Here is a 19532-nt window from a genome sequence, read left to right as displayed (position 1 = left end):
GCAGGACCTCTGTTCTTAGTTTTGGAAAACGTTAGCTTGTAGTAGTGCATTAGGTTTCTATGAAACCAAAATTTTGTGTATCTGGAAGATACTAGAAAACTGGATATTCATTAATGCAGATCCAGTACCCTCCTCACTGGTATGATCCTAAGAGTCTGCCCCACAGGGCCTATTTGAGGCTCCTGTATGACTGCTCTGCTCATGCCTCCTCCTTCTGGGTCAGTGTAACGCTTAATGATTCATCTCGTAAAGCAGCAGGGAAAGTGGAAAAGATACTTCCTAAATCAATAACAGCGACATCTGTCAGGCCTCATCTCTCTTCCCAATAATAATAATAATAAAAGCCTCAAGGCTATTTCATTTGAGAGTTTATTTTTAGAAAGATTAGTCTTGGCCCCCTGTTTTGGCCACCTTCTCCATACCCTTATTCCCTTTTTATGTTGGAACCTTGTGATTGGTTGTATTTGTTTGAATTTTGAGTTATAATAGTTTATTATTCTTAGTTATATTTTAATTATATTTTTATCTTGTGCTTGTCTTGTATATTTTTATCGTAATATCTTAGCAGGCGAAGCTTTATTTAAATAAAACCTTATGATTCACAGCTGTGCTGTAGACTTACTGTGTGACCTTGTGCATGTCGCTTAAGGCTGTTTTCTGCACCAATCTAGAGTAATCAAGCTTGATGCAGGGGGATTCCATGAGGGCTAGGGGAAAGAATCTTCCACTATACAATCTAAGCAGTGGCTGCTGCAGCAGCCATTTTCATTCCAATGTCTTTGGTTTGTCAAGGGGCAAAATCTACTGGATTTGTATAGTAGTGGATCCATTGACTTTATTCCTCCCTGGCCAACCACTGTCAACCTCCAAATCTAGCTGCTATGCAGAGCCATTCAGGCAATCCTCTTGAAACTGGGTTCCATAGTGCATGCTTCTCTACCCTCCGTGCACTGGATTCACACCGCTTTTCTTAACTACAATATGCTGGCTTATGGAAATGCAGTTGTATTATCTGATGAGAGTGCATCGCCACAGTATGTATATGTTTACTATACAGTCAGGCTAGGGAAAGGACTTGAAGGTGACTGGTCCAAGGATAACTTGCATCTCAAATTTAATTATCAAACAAAATGTTTTCTCCAAGTGAAATATAGTTTTTTGTTTCACTGTCCATTATTACTTTTGAATGTTAGTTGTGCCCTATATTGGATAGCCATAGTTTGCTTGCAGGCACTGGGAAGCCCAATGGGTGCGCGATGTTAAAGTTGAGTACATTTGCTAGATCTGAACAGGAGTCTTAAGAGGGTATCTGTTTTGCTGCTTATTGTTTGTTCTTCCTCTACTTCCTAGTGCAACTCAGAGTCTTAGGATATATAATTGAGCTCTAATAGGCAATTCCAAAAATCAGAACTGAGTGCTTTGAAACTATAAAGACCTTTTATTAAAAAAAGTCATGGCCAAGAATTTTTAAAGTGAGTAGTGACTTTAGGAGCCTCAATTTTGCATGTGTGGCTTTTGACATACTGTAGAGGCCTGATTTTTGGAGAGTGGGTGCTCAGCATTTTGGAAAAATCTAGTCCCTTCATGGTGTGTTAGATTGGCCAATCTTAAATTGAGGCACTCAAACTCACTAGTTATTTCTGACACACTTGGCCTTGACTTCATTACATCTGAAAATCTGTTTTGGTTTTGGGGGAGCATTTCAGAATACTGGAAGAATGAGCCAGTAAATGTATAAATCTAATACGGATTAAATGCTAAGAAACATTAATGGTTGCAGTGCTGTTGTAGCCATGTTGTGTCCCAGATATTAGAGAGAAGAGTTGGGCAAGGTAATAAAGATGTTATCTCACCTGCCTTGTCTCTTTAAGAAACATTAATGTTAATTATTGGCTAACAACCATGTTGCTGTGAGAGCGTCAGCTTTTTAGTTCTTGTTTAAATGTGATATATTTTTAATTTTTGAAGTGTGGTGGATCAACGATGTTGAGGAGTAAATGATGAGTTTCAGGGATTTTTTTTTGTTTTTTTGTGCTTAGGTCCTCTTTCCATGGACAAAGTTCATTACTGTGAAAGATTCATCGAACTCATGATAGATCTAGAGGTAAGATAGCTATAAGACAGTGTCTCTCCAAAGCTTTGAGGAGAACATACTGAATATTTTCTGAACATATACTGCTCATTTACCTCTATCTGTACACAGAATATTCCAGATGGAAAGCCAAGGGCTTCAAAATCATGTATGTTAAGACTGCTACTAATGCCAAGGTCTTTATTTTAGGCCTTGCTTCCCACACGGCGCTGGTTTAATACAGTATTAGACGACTCCCACCTTGTTGTTCATTGTTACCTGTCTAGCCTTGCTAAAAGGGAAAAGGAGGGCCATCTCTTCTGCCAGGTGAGTTTTGATCCTACTGAAGAGAGCTCCTTAGTTCTGACGCAGCTCAAAATATTTGCTGCCTCTTCATCTGTCTTTGTCTGCTGAAAATGATTACTTTGTGTCACATTTTGTTGGAAATAAACTAAAAATTGGATTATTATTGAGTAGACTTTGTGCCCAGATTTATTTTAAATCCTCAAAACAGTATTTTTGCATTACCTATGTATGTGTGTATTTATATCCTTGTCTCTATGTTTTGAGCAGTTTTAAAAAGTCTACACAGCATTTACCCAATGTGTCCTAACACAGATAAAACAAAAATCATTTAAAATCTGCCATATTTGTGACCTCAAATTTTCTTCTGCACAACTTAGTCCTCCCCAGAAGCCATAGGAAGTGAATGATTTATGTAGCATCCCCTGAAGCTCAACAGTTTAGGCTACTTTAGACCAAGGGTTGGTGCCAGCTGGATGGGATGAGGGCAGTTCGGCCTAGCAGCTGGAGTGGGCAGCGGGTCTAGCAGCCATAGCCAAAGCCAAGGGTAAAACCAGAAGGCAGAAACTTGGTACCAGGCCCAAGAGTTGAGTTGGAGTGAGCAGGATATCAGGCAGGGTATCAGGCAAGGAGGGTTTCAAGGCAGGGGCAGGACAGAGACAAGGCTGAGTGCAAGGATCAGACACAGTGGTGGGTATGAGCACTGAGAAGCTAGTGAGCTGCTGCTGCTGACCTAAGAGTTGTCCTGCTGGCCTCTGCAACCAATCAGGTTGTGTGACTAGTCAGGCTGCAAGCTGCAGGCCTGCTGTACTAATGAGGCTGAGTGGAGACTAGCCCTGTTGCAGGCCCTGATTCCTGAAAACTGGCAAGCGAATTCCAAAACTGACAAGGCTTCATGAGCATCCTACTGAATTTGACATTAGAATCACGTTATTCTAACTGCCATCTTTCTTTTCTTTTAATGTGCTGACAAGGTCTTAGCAGTTAATATTTCACAAATGTTTTACACCATCAGAAAGCTGGTAAAAAAATTAAAAAACTAAATTTTAGAGTGGTAGCCGTGTTAGTCTGTATCAGCAGAAACAACAGGGAGTCCTTGTGGCATTTTAGAGACTAACAAATTTATTTAGGTATAAGCTTTCATGGGCTAGAACCCACTTCATCAGATGCATGGAGTGGAAAATACAGGAGCAGATATAAATAGCGCTCTCCTATACATGCCGCTATACTTACCTACATGCCTCCAGCTTTGATCTAGACCACATCACACTATCCATTGTCTACAGCCAAGCTCTAAGATACAACCATATTTGCTCTGATCCCTCAGACAGAGACAAACACCTACAGGATCTCTATTAAGTGTTCTTAAAACTACAATACCCACCTGGTGAAGTGAAGAAGCAGATTGACAGAGCCAGAAGGGTACCCAGAAGTCACCTACTACAAGACAGGCCCAACAGAGAAAGTAACAGAACGCCGCTAGCCGTCACATGAAGCCCCCAACTAAAACCTCTCCAGTGCATCATCGAAGATCTACAACCTATCCTGAAGGATGATCCCTCACTCTCACAGACCTTGGGGGACCAGCCAGTCCTTGCTTATAGACAGTACCCCAACCTGAAGCAAATACTCACCATCAGCTACACACCACAAAATTAAAAACACCAACCCAGGAACCAAAGCCTGCAACAAACCCCGGTGCCAACTCTGTCCACATATCTATCCAAGGGACACCATCATAAGACTTAACCACATCAGCCATACTATCGGGTTCGTTCACCTGCACATTTACCAATGTGAGGTAGGCCATGTGCCAGTAGTGCCCCTCTGCCATGTACATTGGGCATACTGGACAATCTCTACGCAAAGGAATAAATGGACACAAATCTGACATCAGGAATCATAACATTCAAAAACCAGTAGGAGAACACTTCAGTCTCTCTGGTCACTTAATAACAGACCTAAAAGTGGCAAGTCTTCAACAAAAGAACTTGAAAAACAGACTCCAGTGTGAAGCTGCAGCACTGGAATTAATTTGCAAAATGGATACCATCATATTAGGCCTTAATAAAGACTGGGAATGGTTGAGTCATTACAAAACCTAAACCTAATTTCCCCAATACTAATTTTTCCCTACTGTTACTCACACTCTTTTGTCAACTGTCTGTAATGGGCCACTCTCTTACCACTTTGAAAGTTATTCTCCCCCCCACCCCCCCACCCTTCATATCTTGCTGTTAATTGATTTATCTCATTAGATTGACCTCACACTTGATAAAAGCAACCCCCATCCTTTCATATATTTATACCTGCTCCTGTATTTTCCACTCCATGCATCTGATGAAGTGGGTTCTACGCCACAAAAGCTTATGCCCAAATTAATTTGTTAGTCTCTAAGGTACCACAAGGACTACTTGTTGTTTTCTATTTCTAAATTTAATACTCTAGCAGTTGTTAATCAAGCCCAGCTTGAAATGAAAAAGAAACCTGGTAACCAGAATGATGTGAATTTTTTTCTGCTTAGGTCCTTTATCTTGAGGTCTTTCAAGGCTAGAAAGGCTTGAGCACTATTGCTGTATTTTCAGGACCAGTATTTGTAGCAATTGTCCTGGACGACTCATAAGAGAGTGAACTTGGATCCTCTCATTTTCAGCTGGATTTCATTGCCTTCATAGAAAATTCCATGTTACCTGGATGTATCCAGATATAGTCTCTCTCTGTTGATAGGAGGAGCTTTGCCCTCCAGACATGCTGTATGGAGTTAGCATTCTTTTTAAAGAAAGGTGCCTTCTGTGGCCAAAGCAGGTTAGCCAGTAACCCGTTAGTATATAGCAGTACAGTCAGTGTACCAGGCCTCTGCATCTATGCAGATAGTGTGCCAGCGGTTTCAAGATGTTCTTGCTTATTTTAATCTCATTTAATTTGCTTTCATAAAGAGGTGGTTATGATCCTAGTGCAGCATTCAAAAATTAATTCTACTTTTTCATTGTGATACTATTGAAGCAAACCCTACCAGATTATAACTCATCACTTCATGGCAGATGATTAGGGTTTTATCTTTTTCGCTTGTTATGCATTTATTGCAGGCACTAGAAGTTCACTTTATGTACTTGAAGTTATTTGTTGTTAAGATGTTCTCTTCAGCTGTATCTCATGGCAGTTAAGCTAAATTCCCTGGGTAACTAGTCTCAACTTTAACTCTTGGCAGTTCCTAGGAGAATTTCCTTGATAAAAAGTTAATCAACAATTATTTTAGTCTCTCTTAAGAGATTACTTCCATAATAGATCTTTATTTTTTGGTTGGAACTATAGCCTTTGCATTTCTGTGAGATATATTGTCACTTTTGAAGTTCATTATGCACACGTGGAACATTGTATTGTACATGTATCAAGTGGTATTTGAACAGTTCATTTTTATTTGCATGCATAGCCTTTTTACAAAAATTAGTATGAATGGCATTCAGGGTAATGTCACTGACCATGTGGATATAAATTCAGTATAGGGGTTCCTATATGAAATATTTTACCACTCTCTGCATACAGAGAGATAGGTATTATGGACATTGCTAGGACTTCTTTAAACTGTAGCTAGAATCTCAACTAAAGTTGATTTCAAGTTATTTTTGGCTAATGCACAAAACATGTAATTAGTCAGTCCATGCATATTTCTCTGCCTAAATTATTGGTACCTTGGTAAAAAGAGATTTTATATATATATATATATATATATATAGTGTACGAGGTGCCTGAAGTCAAGATGTTAGGTTCCATCTCTTTTTGTTCGAGGTTTTATATGGTAGTTGCTGGTCCCATTGTCATATGCCACTCATTTTCATGTATTGTGTTTCAGCTTTTAGACATGCTTAAATTCTATACTGGCTTTGAAATTAATGACCAGACTGGGAATGCTTTAACAGAGAATGAGATGACTACAATTCACTATGATAGAATTACTTCCTTACAGGTAGGCAAACACTGGATTTCAGTTTTAATGTAATTGTTTAAATATAATTTGCAAGTAAGGTGGTGATTCTGGTCTTTCCAAAAGGAAACATCTTGCTTTTTCTGCTGTATTGAAGGAATGGTGCTAGTCTTTCAGTTCCTATCTTTGCATTCTAGCTTTTTTCAAAAATGCCCTGAAGAACTTAATATAACACACACTTCAAATTGCATGAGCAGATTAAAGAGCAAATAGCCTATGTATATATGCAGAGAATCTTACTGAAGTGACAGTCAGTATTAGTAAGCCTATTATCCGGTTCAGCAAAACAATACCACTTCCAGTTTTGATCTTGTCAACTCATTAACTGAAAAGGGTCAGTCTCCTTAAGACTTATTTGTGTGGGAAACCTTGATGCAGAAGGAAGTGGTATTGCCACTTTTCCCCAGAATAAGTACTGAGCATTGTACAGCAACTGCTGCTAATAGTGCTGTCTTTCAGGTGAGAGATAAATCAAATCCTGATTACCTGTGGTCATTATGGGACTTTTCACAAGAGTGTTATGCATGTTTTTCACTTGATGCTAATTAGGGACCGTGAAGAGATTTCTTTTTGGGTTTTCACTGCAGTTTTGAATTACGCCTCTGGAGGTTCACTGAAATTTTCATGTCCTTTAAAGTTCAGAACTAGATGAACTTTGAGTGAAATCCCTGAGTTTCACAACCTTGTCAGTCTCTACCAAAATTTCATTACTGCCAATTAGGAGGCTATTATAAAGCCAAAACATCTTGTGTCTATTAGATGTGTTAGAAAAATAAATACATCTCAGAAGCACAAGAATAGTAAATCACATATATTAAGCAGAAAAATAGTTGCTTTTTCATTATTTTTACTCCAGTAGTGCCCACTCTGTGCTCGGTGCTGCCACGTGCAGAGGAAGATGGAGTTCTTACTTGTTCATTATCAGGGTCCTTTATTATTAAACTCTTGTCAGTGCAATTCCCCCCGCCCCGTAATAAACTTGAAGTTACTGTGAAAAGGTCAATTTAACCTCTCATTAAATTTTGGGGTGCTTTTCTAGAGAGCAGCTTTTGCACATTTCCCAGAACTATACGATTTTGCACTTTCAAATGTGGCAGCAGTGGACACTCGTGGTTCATTGGAAAGGCTGTGTGGATCCCTGAGGTAAGCCATAAAGATGGAAATTCGGTTCTTCTGTTTCAGGTTTATTTCTCCCCATTGTTTGTTATTAGTCTTCCAGCCTTTTCATGTATATTGTAGTATACATGTGTAATACTGAAATTAAATGTCGCATATTATGACTCCTGGTTGGAAGAAGACATTTGGAGTTGAGACTCTTGGGTTCTGCTTCTGACTTGCTGGGTAACCTTGGGCAAATCATTTGTGCTTCAGTTTATTCATTTGTGGAACCTAGTACGTAGCCTACTTGCCACATCTGGGTATGCAGAAGTTTAATTTATTATCGCTGGGTTGCTATTTTTTGCTTGTAAAATGCAACTTTCCTTTAATTCTGATCTCTAGTGTGAAAGAAATACTATCAATTTGAAATCTAGTCATTTTAAAAGTAGAAGAGTTATTAGTTTTTGAAACTAACTATACATGCCCCTGAGTCGTCCTGCCATTTTTTGTGGCTATACAATAATTCAGGTTTTTCTAATATTTTCAAAATGTTTTTCTTTCCTTATTGCTGTATCACAGACCTACAGAAATCACTGGGGGAATTTGAGTTAGAGCCACCCTTTATCCCAAAGTTCTGCCATGTGCATAAAATAAAGAAACGGGAAAAAATATAACACTTTTCACCAATCTTAGTTACAGTTTAAACATTTTCATATAAGTAACACTGTATATATTTGCTGTAGTTACAATAGTCATTTTGTAGGTTGACTGGGTGTCCCTTTATGTCTGTTGTTATAACAATTCTTGATGCAGTTCTGGGATCCCTGATACCATAGGATAGATTAAACTGCTTTCTTTCTGCCTGACTTGTCATTCTGTTAATTTTTCCACTATTTAGTCTTAGTAAAACTAACAAAAACAATAGCAGTATCAGTGAACAAAAAAGCCATCTTCTCTTGAAGTACTTGTTAGAGTTGGCTTTCTCCTGTTCAGACATAATAGCCTCATCCTGAAAAATGTAGACATTTTCTAGACTAACGTTTAAAAATCTGATATTAGCCATATTAGCTAACGTGCTAACACATTTTAAAAGTCTAATGTGGACAGGTATTCTACCTTTAACACTCAGGCTCTACCCTGGGCTTTAGCTTGACCACTTTAGCAAATATTAAAGGCAGGGTGTCTTGTCTATTCAAATATATCTGAATGTATATAGAAATGCAAATCTTAGTTGGAAGGTCTGATTATGTTCTCTGTTTTTATATCTGAATTCTTTATGAATGGTGTGCTGTATCTATTGTTGTTAATCACTTTCTGTAGTGCAGATATCGTGCTCGTTACCTCTAGGCAATTACCAGGTAAAGCAACTAAATAAAAATTTAGCTTAACTTTTAAGACTCTCCACGGTTTTTTCTTGATAGTTTTACAGTTCTGCTAACACAATCAAGTCGTCTTTTTAACAGCAACTTTTATAAATGTAAAAAAATCACTGAGTGAGTTTTGTATTTTCCTTCTCTCCCCCTGTATTATGCAGCCCAAACACACTCCACCAGGTGGCATCATACCTCTGCTTGTTACCGGCTCTACCTGAAGGGGAAGATACAAGCTATGACAAAGAATTTCTGCTAGAATTACTGGTAAACCACACAAGCAAATTAAATTTATCACCTATGTTTTTTGCTTGTAAGAAGGCTTGCATTCACTTCCTCAAACTGAATAAAATCACAACAATTGCAGCCCTAATGCTGCCAAGCACATGATGGTTTTCACAGTTAGGAATGCCTTATGAACTACAGCAGTATGATGACTGAGTGAGCTGGAAACAGATGTGAATTCAAATCTAGTAATTAGTGACTAATCTTCAAACAGGGAAAAGGATGACTTAGGAAAATATGGCTCCTCTGGGCAAGTGGTGGTGTGTCTGAACAATGGCAACTGTAGAGGACTGTTATCAGTGTTTCATCAGCAGTTACTTAAGCTCTGCATATCATGAAAGTTGTTACAGCATATGTAGTTGCTTGCTTGATACCTGCGTCCTTAGTTGTTTAGACCTGTTTAAAATATATTTAGGCTGTGATTTTTTTTTTCAGTGCTGTCCAGAGGGATTTAGACATTCAGTTCCCATAAATTAAAGTGAGACTTGAGCATTCAGATCCCATAGGCAGGTTTGAAAATCTCCATGAGTATAGAAATAGGGTGGAGGTTGGGGGAGGAATTCACTTGAGTAGATACTGCTGTGAACAAGGAACTCTAACCTGTGTTGTAATGATGGGACACTTCTCAACATATCCGTTGTTCCATTTCCTCTTCAAAGGCTGACATTGCTGTATCTGATCATATTTTTAAATTATTTGGAATACTTTCTTGATGTTGTATGTGTAGTTTTATGTCAGATTGTGGACTGATCCTCCTGCTAATGCAAGGCCTATTCAAACAGGATGCAGAGGTATCCGATATATTTTTCTGTATAGGCACTTGATATAAATATTTATTGCTGGGTATAAAGTATCAGACTTTACTACTATAGGCAAACACTGGTGTTCAGAAAAATTATAGTGAAAATTTGTTTCATCTTCAGTTTAAATTCTAACCTTGTGAGGGAAGTTTGACTAGGTAGTTTCAGCCATTTCATATCTTTTTATGTGCTGTTGTTTAAATCTACTCGGGGAAAAAATGCCATTTTTTAATAGGGAAAGAGAACCTTTCTTCTCCTGTCTTGTCAAAGAGTAATGTTAAAACTAGAACATCCAAATTATAATGGGACACTGCAGTATTAAGATCCATGCTTGAACTATTTATGATCTGATACCATTGAGCTACATGCATACTATTCTGTGATAATCATATGACTTCATTTGTGTTTGATAATGCATCATTGGATACCACCCGTGCTCTCCAAGAGCTTAATCCAAAAGCCCTTTGAAGTTAATGGGAGTCTTTATTACAGGTGACTTTAGATGAGACCATTAATTAATGAATTATTAAACAAGCCTAGTTTTCAAAGAGGCATAAACTTGGCCTCTAAAATTACACCTCAACTTGTTTGTCATCTTAGTAAAATGAGACCTCTTTCATTGTTTTTTAAAGAAATAGCCCACATCAGGTTGTTAGCAATACATCTTATGATTTCCTTCAATGTACAAACAAGATTGGTTAACTGAAGAAAAATAAAATATAAACAGTTTGAAGGTAACTTTTTTTAATTTCTGAAGTCTTAAGGTACTTTTATCACTTCAGCTTGTTGTGCTAGTTGAAGACGTGATCTTTTTAGTGTTCACTTCCTGGATGACCATCCTATGCATTATTTGTCACTTGCATAGCAAAATGTTGACTTGGTTTAGCTTTGGTTTAAATGTTCACTTTCACTTTCCTAGGTGTCCCGTCATGCACGTAGAATTTCTCAGATTCAGCAACTTAACCAGATGCCTCTGTATCCCACTGAGAAGATTATTTGGGATGAAAATATTGTCCCAACTGAGTACTATTCTGGAGAAGGTATATTTGTTCAGATGTATTTGGATTGTTCTTAAAACTTCATAGTTCAGAGGACTTTTAGTTAATTCTGGTTCATTAAGAACTATTCCATAGCTTCTAAATCTGGATAATATTTAACTTTGGCTACTTTTAGTGCCTTTTAACTTCCAAGGGGGGAAAAAATCAGTTTTTATAGGCTCATTTGAATTGGACTGCATTAATTTGATCTGAAATGAATGTCTTCATTACCAATTAGATAAACAAACATATTAAAAAAGAATAATAAAAGCTTTCAGTAAATCATAAAACAATCTCATTTACTCCATCTATATATAAGCACAGGAAAAAACTGTTTTCCACATTGCTACTACCTGCTCACAAGAAGTGAACTGTACAGAGCTTGAGAGAGAAGTGACTCATGCCATAGTTTTACAGTGAGCAGCAAGTGAATTCTGTTGAGTTCCTTTTAAAGAACTTTACTCTTTTTCAATATTGATTCTTGAAAAGTCAGTTTAGTGTGGTGAGGTTTTGTCACTTTCAGTTTAAACTGAAATCCCAAACTCTTAATACATATCCTGAAAACTAACATCTGTACTATAAAACTGCTTATGCTCAATATTGGCTATTAATTTTTTAAATATTTTAAATACGTTTGCCAGTAATGGCTTGTCAGTGAAGCAGTTTATATAGTTTTAAGGATAAAAGTGCCTATCTACATTTGTCACAAAATGTCCCACTGGGCACTTCAGGATGGAATCCATAGTCTGTGTGGCAGTCAGGGAATTCATGGAATTTCTAATGTCGATTTAACCTGTTCTCTCATTGGAACAGATCTGTTCCTGTTTTCAGCTAGGTAATGTGATAAAGCCTGGAGCTCTGCCACTCATAGTGCTGTAGAAAATGTAGAGCCATATCTCTTCCTTGGCTGAGATGGAGAGCAGAACAGTCAGGGAAGATGTTTAAATTAGGGACATGATTGTTCTCTGAACTGAAATTGTTTGTTTTTTTTTAATCTGAATTGTTTTTTAAAAAGCAAACAAAAAATTTCAGTTTGAATAGCCACGTGGATATTCTTTGGATATCAGCACGCACAGAGCAGAATAATAACTTATACTGACAACAGCACTAGTATTATGGCAGTATTTTGTCTTGTAACATGATTCAGATTCTGCAGAGTAAGAAGTTCGCTTTTCCTTATAGCAGTGATATCTGGAAACTGCAGTGTTAACTTGATCACTCTAATCTCTCCAGGAAGGTAATACTTATACTGCTTGAAAATCAAGTTTTCTTTTTAATCAGGCAAATAAGCTGGCTACATTCCAGAACAGACGACATTCTTAACTGGGTACAAGGCCGTGCAATTGTAAAGCTTTCTCCAACAACACAATCTTATACGGACACCAGTGGAAGGCTATTCTTTGAAACAGTCTGACATGTTTCAGAGAATCACATATTAGTGTTTGTGCACACCTGCATATGCATTTTTTTGTGCACTGTTAGCTGTGTTAGATTCCATCACAAAAGATAGAATTGTCATGTATAAAACCTACTATGATGGGCGGAGGAGCAGTGTGTACATGAGGTGTTGAACACAGAAATGGAGAACGCCTTCTGAAAATTAAGCCTGACATGGAATAGAATAGCTACAGTAACAGTTTTCATTGCCAGCAGAATGTAGATTAGGTAAGGCCACTGGTGCTGCTTCTCGTAGTGAAGAGTCTGTAGAAATCCTTATTTCACCCTTTTTAGTGAAACTTCCATTTCAAATGCACTTATTTATTAATATATGGCATTCTTAACCATATATGCAACAAAAATGAACAGACTTATTTCCACATTCGTAAACTGAAACACTGATTTTAACAGATGTCTGGAAAAACTTCCTGTCATCCTATGTTATTACTCATTTCTGTGTTGCTTGTTTCTTACTTTCACATTGCAAAATATTAATATTGTATACTGTTGTAAAGATATGCTGAATTTCTGTCAGCCCTTTATGTAATTTGTCTATACCTGCACACACACGCAACTTGGTTAAAAGAATATTATTAAGGTTGCAAAGGCACGCACTCAAAAGTAGGAAATGCCAGAACTAAGGTTGCCTGTTCACTCTTAATTCTGGCATTTCCTAATTTCTTAGTGCTTGAGTGGGTCCACAGACCAGGATTCCTGCCTATTTGCTGAATCAAGAAGAAGAACATGAGCCAGTTTTAAACCAGAATGTTTATACCAAAACACTTTTACTTGGTTGGTCCCTGAAGAATCCAGTTTGAACTAGTATATGCATATCTCTCGGGGGGTGTTCCAAAGGGTTGATAACAGGGGAAGTACATTAGCATTCCCCCCACTTTCTGCTAGAGAAGGTAAATGCAATGCCACAATAGATATTAATACTAATTCAGTAAGCTTTATCTTAATTAAATGAAGCTAATCTTAATTCCATAGGGTGTTTCAGGGTATTACAGGATACCGTCTGCCAGTCACCCCATTGTGTGCTGCCGTATTGACACCTACATGGGCCATCAGCAGGGCTGGAACCTTCAGATCCACTGCACAGACCTCTGCCACTTGAATTAAGGGAATAACTGTTTGCAGTAGAAGACTGTTATTCTCTATGTGGACTGATACTAGAGGGTGTTTGGATACTTTATCAGTGGGTTTCACAGATGTTTGCAAACAACAGGGGACTGGTGAGACTCTGAAGTCTTGGGTTTCATTCCAGGCTCTGGAGAGGGGTATGCTGTATTGGGCACAGACTCTTTGGCCCATTGCTCCAGACATTTTATCTTCATATAGCTTCGTGGAATAGAAATAATTGTGTTCTGTCACCTTTCTTTATTGGCAGAGTGTGTCTGTGCTTGTGGAAGCCAACAGCACTGTGTGCCAGAAAGATTTCAAGGATAATATTGCTTGTATGCAAGAGTTTTCATGCCTTCACAGTTCATAAACAAAGATGTAAAACTGGGACAGTAGTCAAGTGAAAGTATTAAATGTGTAAAGAGGGTTTTACCAGTTTTTTTTTTCTCATGGAAGTTTGGCTTTTTTGGGACTTGGGAATTTGGGGGTGGGGGGGAAGCAGATGGGGCTCTGTCAGGAGGTGATGGTGGAGGTGGTGGTACTCATGGGCTGCAGCCTTCCACTCCTCTCCTTATCCTGGCACTTTGGTATGACTCTCTTTGCTTCCTGTGCGCAGGATTGGAGTGAGAAGAGCAGGGGACTGGGTCCTGGCAGCTGAGACCACCTGGCCATTACATGGAGGGGAAGGCTTTTGGTGCATAACCTCCCCTCCCCCCAGAGGTGGTTTGTTTTGTTTACCAATTTTCTCCCATTTTTAAATAAAACCTGGTAAATTCCTGGGAAGCTAAAATTAAAAACCAAAAGGCCTTCTAAATGAGCCATGTGTAAGAACTTGAGTTGTGGAGCAACACCAGTATTTTCATAGTGTAGGCTAAAAATACAGCTATTTATTTTGGAGAGACACGGTGAGTGAGGTAGTAACTTTTATTGGACCAAACTTTTTTGTTGGTGAGAGAGACAAGCTTTCAAACTATTCAGAGCTCTTCTTGAATTCTGAGAAAGGGACTCGGAGTGTCACAGCTAAATACAAGGTCAAACAGATAGATTAGCATAAGTAGTAAGCACATATTCTGAGGGACCATTTATGGTTAAGTAGCCTATTATCCTGGGACTGTCATGGCTACAACAGAATTGCTATTTTGGGTATTCTGTGCCCAATTTTTAACACACTTAAGTCTCCCTCCATTAGCTTGACTTAATTAAACCTAATCCATCCACTTGAAATTTCATAGGAATGGTTTTATGCCAATGTGGAAATGATTTGGGGCTAAATGGGCAGGGTATTTTAGGGACAAGATGGCTTGAAGTATGCAGTGATCTTACTTCTAGAACATTTTCCTATCGTTGTTGTTTGGGTTTGGTTTTTTTTTTTTTTTTTTCATGGTATGGTATGGTAACTCCACAAGCTTGGCTTAGATAGAAACTCCAAAATTTATTTAATCTCCAAACCTGGTGTCAATGATAGTTGGAGATGTTGTTGCTGTCATTGTTTAACTGTTTTAAAGCATTTTCTGCATAAAAGATAATCATGGAGCTAAGTATAGGTGGCTGCAATGCTGTGAAGATAAGGTAGGGAACTATGTGGGTTGAGTGAGAGGTATGTGGTTTTTAGTTGACAAGTGAGAGGGATAGTACTGAATGGGTGAGATAGGAGCTGGTATGGACAGTGAAAGGGGCCCATTAAATAGTATAGGTACTTCTCTCATACATAATTTTTCTCCTCTTGCTCCTTCTATTCCCTCTGTGTAGCTCTATCAACAAAAATGTATCAGTTACGTAAGGAGGGAGGAGAACATTGAACACTAGCACAAATGTTAGTCACTAAAGCACCTTTACTCTGCCTGTATATCACTATTACCATGATGTATTAAAAATAGAGAGAACCCTGTCCTTAAATTTTCCTATCAGTAATCTAGTAAAAACATTTAAGGGGACCTTCAGATAACATTTTTTTTCTGCTGCTTCATAATGTCTATAGGAGGACAGAAAGCATGGGGATTTTTTCCTTTTTTTCCCCTTCAGGTTACCGTTAATGTCAAGTTTGATCCTCTCGTTTTATAGGGGGGTTTCTGATAGGAGTTGGTGACGGTTTTTGTGGGCCCTAGTACAGCGAAGGAATGATGGTGAAGAATCTTTGGACAAAGCAGCTTTTTGTTAAATCTTGTTTCTTCATAGAAAATAGATCTATTTAATAATAATAATAAAGAAAACTTCCTCTTTCAGTTGCTCAGCCTTCACTCTCTTGGCTGTAGTTCTCTAGTCATCAGTCTTCCCGCCTTCTTTTTTTGGTTTCTAATGAAGAAACCACCTGACTTGTCCACAGCATGTGTCACAGGACCAGTTCTTCTACATCAGAAACTTTTTGGGAGAATTGTCCAATATCGTTGTCCTAAACGTGGTCACTTCTGGTGAAGTGAGATTTTTTCTTTACCAATCGCTACAAGTAATTTGCTGTGGCAATGCAAAGACAGGTGCCTTTTAAGTACAACAGTTGCATACAGAGAGATGGTCAACAAGAATAAAATAATACAGTTAGATCACTTGAAAGTGATTTACAAAGAGGGGGAGAGGGATGGCCTTTGTGCCCTTCCCCTTCCCCCTTTTTTTTTGGTTGTATGTGGTTTTAGAAGAAAGTACTCTTTAAATCTTCTCGTATCATAACTAAAGCATAATGATGGAATTCTATATACTGTTTATAAATATGTAAAACCAATGAATTTGTTCCATTTATAGACAGAAGATGGACTTAATGTTTTTTTCCTTAGGCTGCCTCGCTCTTCCTAAACTGAATTTACAGTTTCTGACTCTTCATGACTACCTTCTACGGAACTTCAATCTCTTCCGCTTAGAGTCTACATATGAGATCAGACAGGACATTGAGGATAGTGTCAGTAGGATGAAACCTTGGTAATATTTCTGTATTAACTAAAACAAACCAAACACCACAATGTAGGAAATAGCTAAAGTTTTTTGGGGGAATAATTAATTAGTAATGTCTATAATATAAAGTGGATACATTCATCTAAGTAGTGACCAACTGTTTCCAGTTATTATAAAGTTTATAAAGGTATAAATGTGGTGTTCCATAATCTCTTCTAAAATACTGTTTCATGGTTGCCCAGAAAGAACGCTTGTGACTACTATGTGCTGACTAGTATTCCTTTAGTAACATTAAAATCCTATTTGTGTTAAATGTTAACCGCAAGCTTCACGGTATTAACAATTGTTCTTAATAGTTGGTCATTTGTATTAGTGTTATGGATGGGGAGTACTGGTGGGATTTTCACAAGTACTCAGTACTGGCCTAACTATGCTCCCAGTGAAGTCAAAATGTTATCACTCACTTCACTCGGAGCAGAGTTACGCCAGTGCTGAGTGCTTTTGAAAATTCCACCTATATGTCACCAGTCCTTTTTTTTTTTTTTTTTTTTTCCTCACTACTTTTTCTGTAGTGCATAGGGTGTAGTCTCCCTTTCATATCCATTAAATCTTTTTGTGGTGTCCTCATCTTCTTGCTTTCCTTGGATGACTTCATTTTTGAAATGTCATCGCAAATTGTTTCATACATCACACAGGAGGTGAGAGTATGAAACTAATATGTGTTAGTTTACATTATATGTTGATTCTTTGATACAAGATATGCTGAAACTTCATGCCTTTAAATTCTGGAATTCTGCTTCTTCGTCTCAAAAATTGGAGCTGATTATGTGATTTTTAAATTATTCAGCTGTTTAAAGAAAATCTGAATGAAGCAATGGTTAATGGCTCTAACACAACACTGATTTATTTATTTATTTTTAGGAAATCAGAATATGGAGGCATTGTGTTTGGTGGATGGGCTCGAATGGCACAACCCATTGTGTCTTTCACTGTGGTAGAGGTGGCAAAGCCCAACATTGGTGAAAACTGGCCAATGCGAGTACGAGCAGATGTTACAATTCATTTGAACGTCAGAGATCACATCAAAAATGAATGGCAAGGTGCTCATTTTTATGTCAGTAATGAACATTCGATGCCTATTATAGTGACAGTACTATCAGAATTTGGGATAAGTGTAGAGCTCTCATAATATTAGTGTTAAAGTACTGTGATCCCGCTCAATATTATGGCGCAGAAGTAGCTATGCTATTAAGGTTGGTATACAGAGTTCAGTTTTAACAGGAGATTTAAACCTTTATTTTGTAAAAATCTAATTTAAAATATTAAAAAACCCTAATATAAACTTTGAATACTCAATATTTTTATGGTGCTTTGAAAAATAAATTGATATAGAAAAAATAAGAGTTCAAAAATCACCCTAGTGGGTGATCTCCCTCCTCCGCCCCCGATCCCCTGCCCCGATTACCTCACTTTTCTTTGTACTCTTTTGCAGGAAATCTGAAATACTACTTCTGCTGACTTCTAAAATGTTAGTTATAGAAAGGTTGTGTTTGTCTGTGGAGCACTTTATAACCTTTTGTCTACAATGGAAATGTATGTGCACCAAACTGAATGTCACATTTTACTTGTCTATAAATCTGCGGTATCACAGAATCATAGAATATCATGGTTGGAAGGGACCTCAGGAAGTCATCTAGTCCAACCCCCTGCTCAAATCGGGACCAGTTCCCAACTAAATCATCCTAGCCAGGGCTTTGTCAAGCCTGACCTTAAAAACCTCTAAGGAAGGAGATTCCACCACCTCCCTAGGTAACCCATTCCAGTGCTTCATCACTTTCCTAGTGAAAAAGTTTTTCCTAATATCCAACCTAAGCCTCACCCACTGCAATTTGAGACCATTACTCCCTGTTCTGTCATCTGATATCACTGAGAACAGTCTAGATCCATCCTCTTTGGAACTCCCTTTCAGCTATCAAATCCCCCCTCATTCTTCTCTTCTGCAGACTAAACAATCCCAGTTCCTTCAGCCTCTCCTCATAAGTCGTGTGCTCCAGCCCTAATCATTTTTGTTGCCCTCCACTGGAATCTTTCCAATTTGACCACATCCTTCTTGTAGTGTGAGGCCCAAAACTGGACACAGTGCTCCAGATGAGGCCTCACCAATATCAAATAGAGGGGAATGATCACGTCCCTCGATCTCAAATGCTGTCACTTACTTTTGGCTGCAAATAAAGAAGAGAGAGACTGAGACTGTCTGTCATCATGTAGCCCCTGTAGCCTAGGAGAACATTCCTTGAGCTGGCAAAGAGTATGCCAAGAATTCAAATCTTACCACTTAACTGCTGTTAAAATTCTCATACAGTTTTCTAAAGCCATCAGCCCCAACGTAGAAGATAGTTGGGGAACAGCCACTGAATGCTTTCCTCTTAATACCTACAAGGAAAGGGGTGGTTTGAGGCTAATCATATGGTGGGTCTTGAGTGTTTAAACAAATACACCAAGCAAATATGGTTTTCCATAATCCCCTCCCAGCAACCATTCCTCTATATTGTGATTCACGCTATTAATGGAAATAACACATTCTTTGTAACAGACCAATGTCAGCACTGGATTCTGTTGTTTGAACTTTCTACAGCCCTAAGAGTTTTTACCAAGTATTTGGCAATAGGCATTGTGATTGTTCCTTCAAAGTCCATAAAATTAAAGCAGGAAAACTTCTGTAAAATGAAATCCTAGGATGTGTTGTCAGCAGTTTTCATTGAACGTGGGACCTCTGGACCTAAAAACCTGATCCTCTACTGCCTGAGCTAAAAGAACTAGGTCTGTTAGTTCCAGCTGTAGCAGACTCAAACTGTCTTGTGTGAAATGACAGCCATTCTCCATCTGGGCAAGGCAGAAAGGACCTGTTCCTAACCAGTCTTCTGTTCTCTTTATTCTGGCTCATGTACTTCGCTCTAAATAGTCAGGTCTCTCCCTCAGCTCTGCAAGGTAAAGCTCCACTACATTTTCAGCTTTTCACTTACCACTACAGGAGTCTACAGTAATCTTTCACCCTAAAGGGTTCTCTCTTAAAGAACCTACTTATTATTTTTCATTCTGTTCAGAAGCTGTCACCTTTCTGATGTGTACACGTGTTGCTCGCCAAAG

At 38.3% G+C, this 19532-nt stretch overlaps 1 protein-coding gene across 1 annotated transcript in view; it reads left to right on the top strand.

Moving 5' to 3' along the window:
• Positions 1–19532, top strand: part of AQR (aquarius intron-binding spliceosomal factor) — a 102119-nt gene that overhangs the window by 19236 nt on the left and 63351 nt on the right. Inside the window, exons 10-17 of the mRNA XM_030559367.1 lie at positions 2040–2104; positions 2282–2398; positions 6225–6338; positions 7396–7499; positions 8989–9091; positions 10829–10949; positions 16271–16412; positions 17307–17485. Of these exons, the coding sequence (XP_030415227.1) occupies positions 2040–2104; positions 2282–2398; positions 6225–6338; positions 7396–7499; positions 8989–9091; positions 10829–10949; positions 16271–16412; positions 17307–17485 (945 nt within the window). The remainder of the gene's footprint in view (positions 1–2039; positions 2105–2281; positions 2399–6224; positions 6339–7395; positions 7500–8988; positions 9092–10828; positions 10950–16270; positions 16413–17306; positions 17486–19532) is intronic.

This window comes from Gopherus evgoodei, chromosome 4 (genome assembly GCF_007399415.2).
Source record: "Gopherus evgoodei ecotype Sinaloan lineage chromosome 4, rGopEvg1_v1.p, whole genome shotgun sequence".
Taxonomy (NCBI): Eukaryota; Metazoa; Chordata; order Testudines; family Testudinidae; genus Gopherus; species Gopherus evgoodei.
The sequence above is the reverse complement of the archived record's forward strand: the minus strand, read 5'-3'. Positions and strand labels throughout refer to the sequence as shown.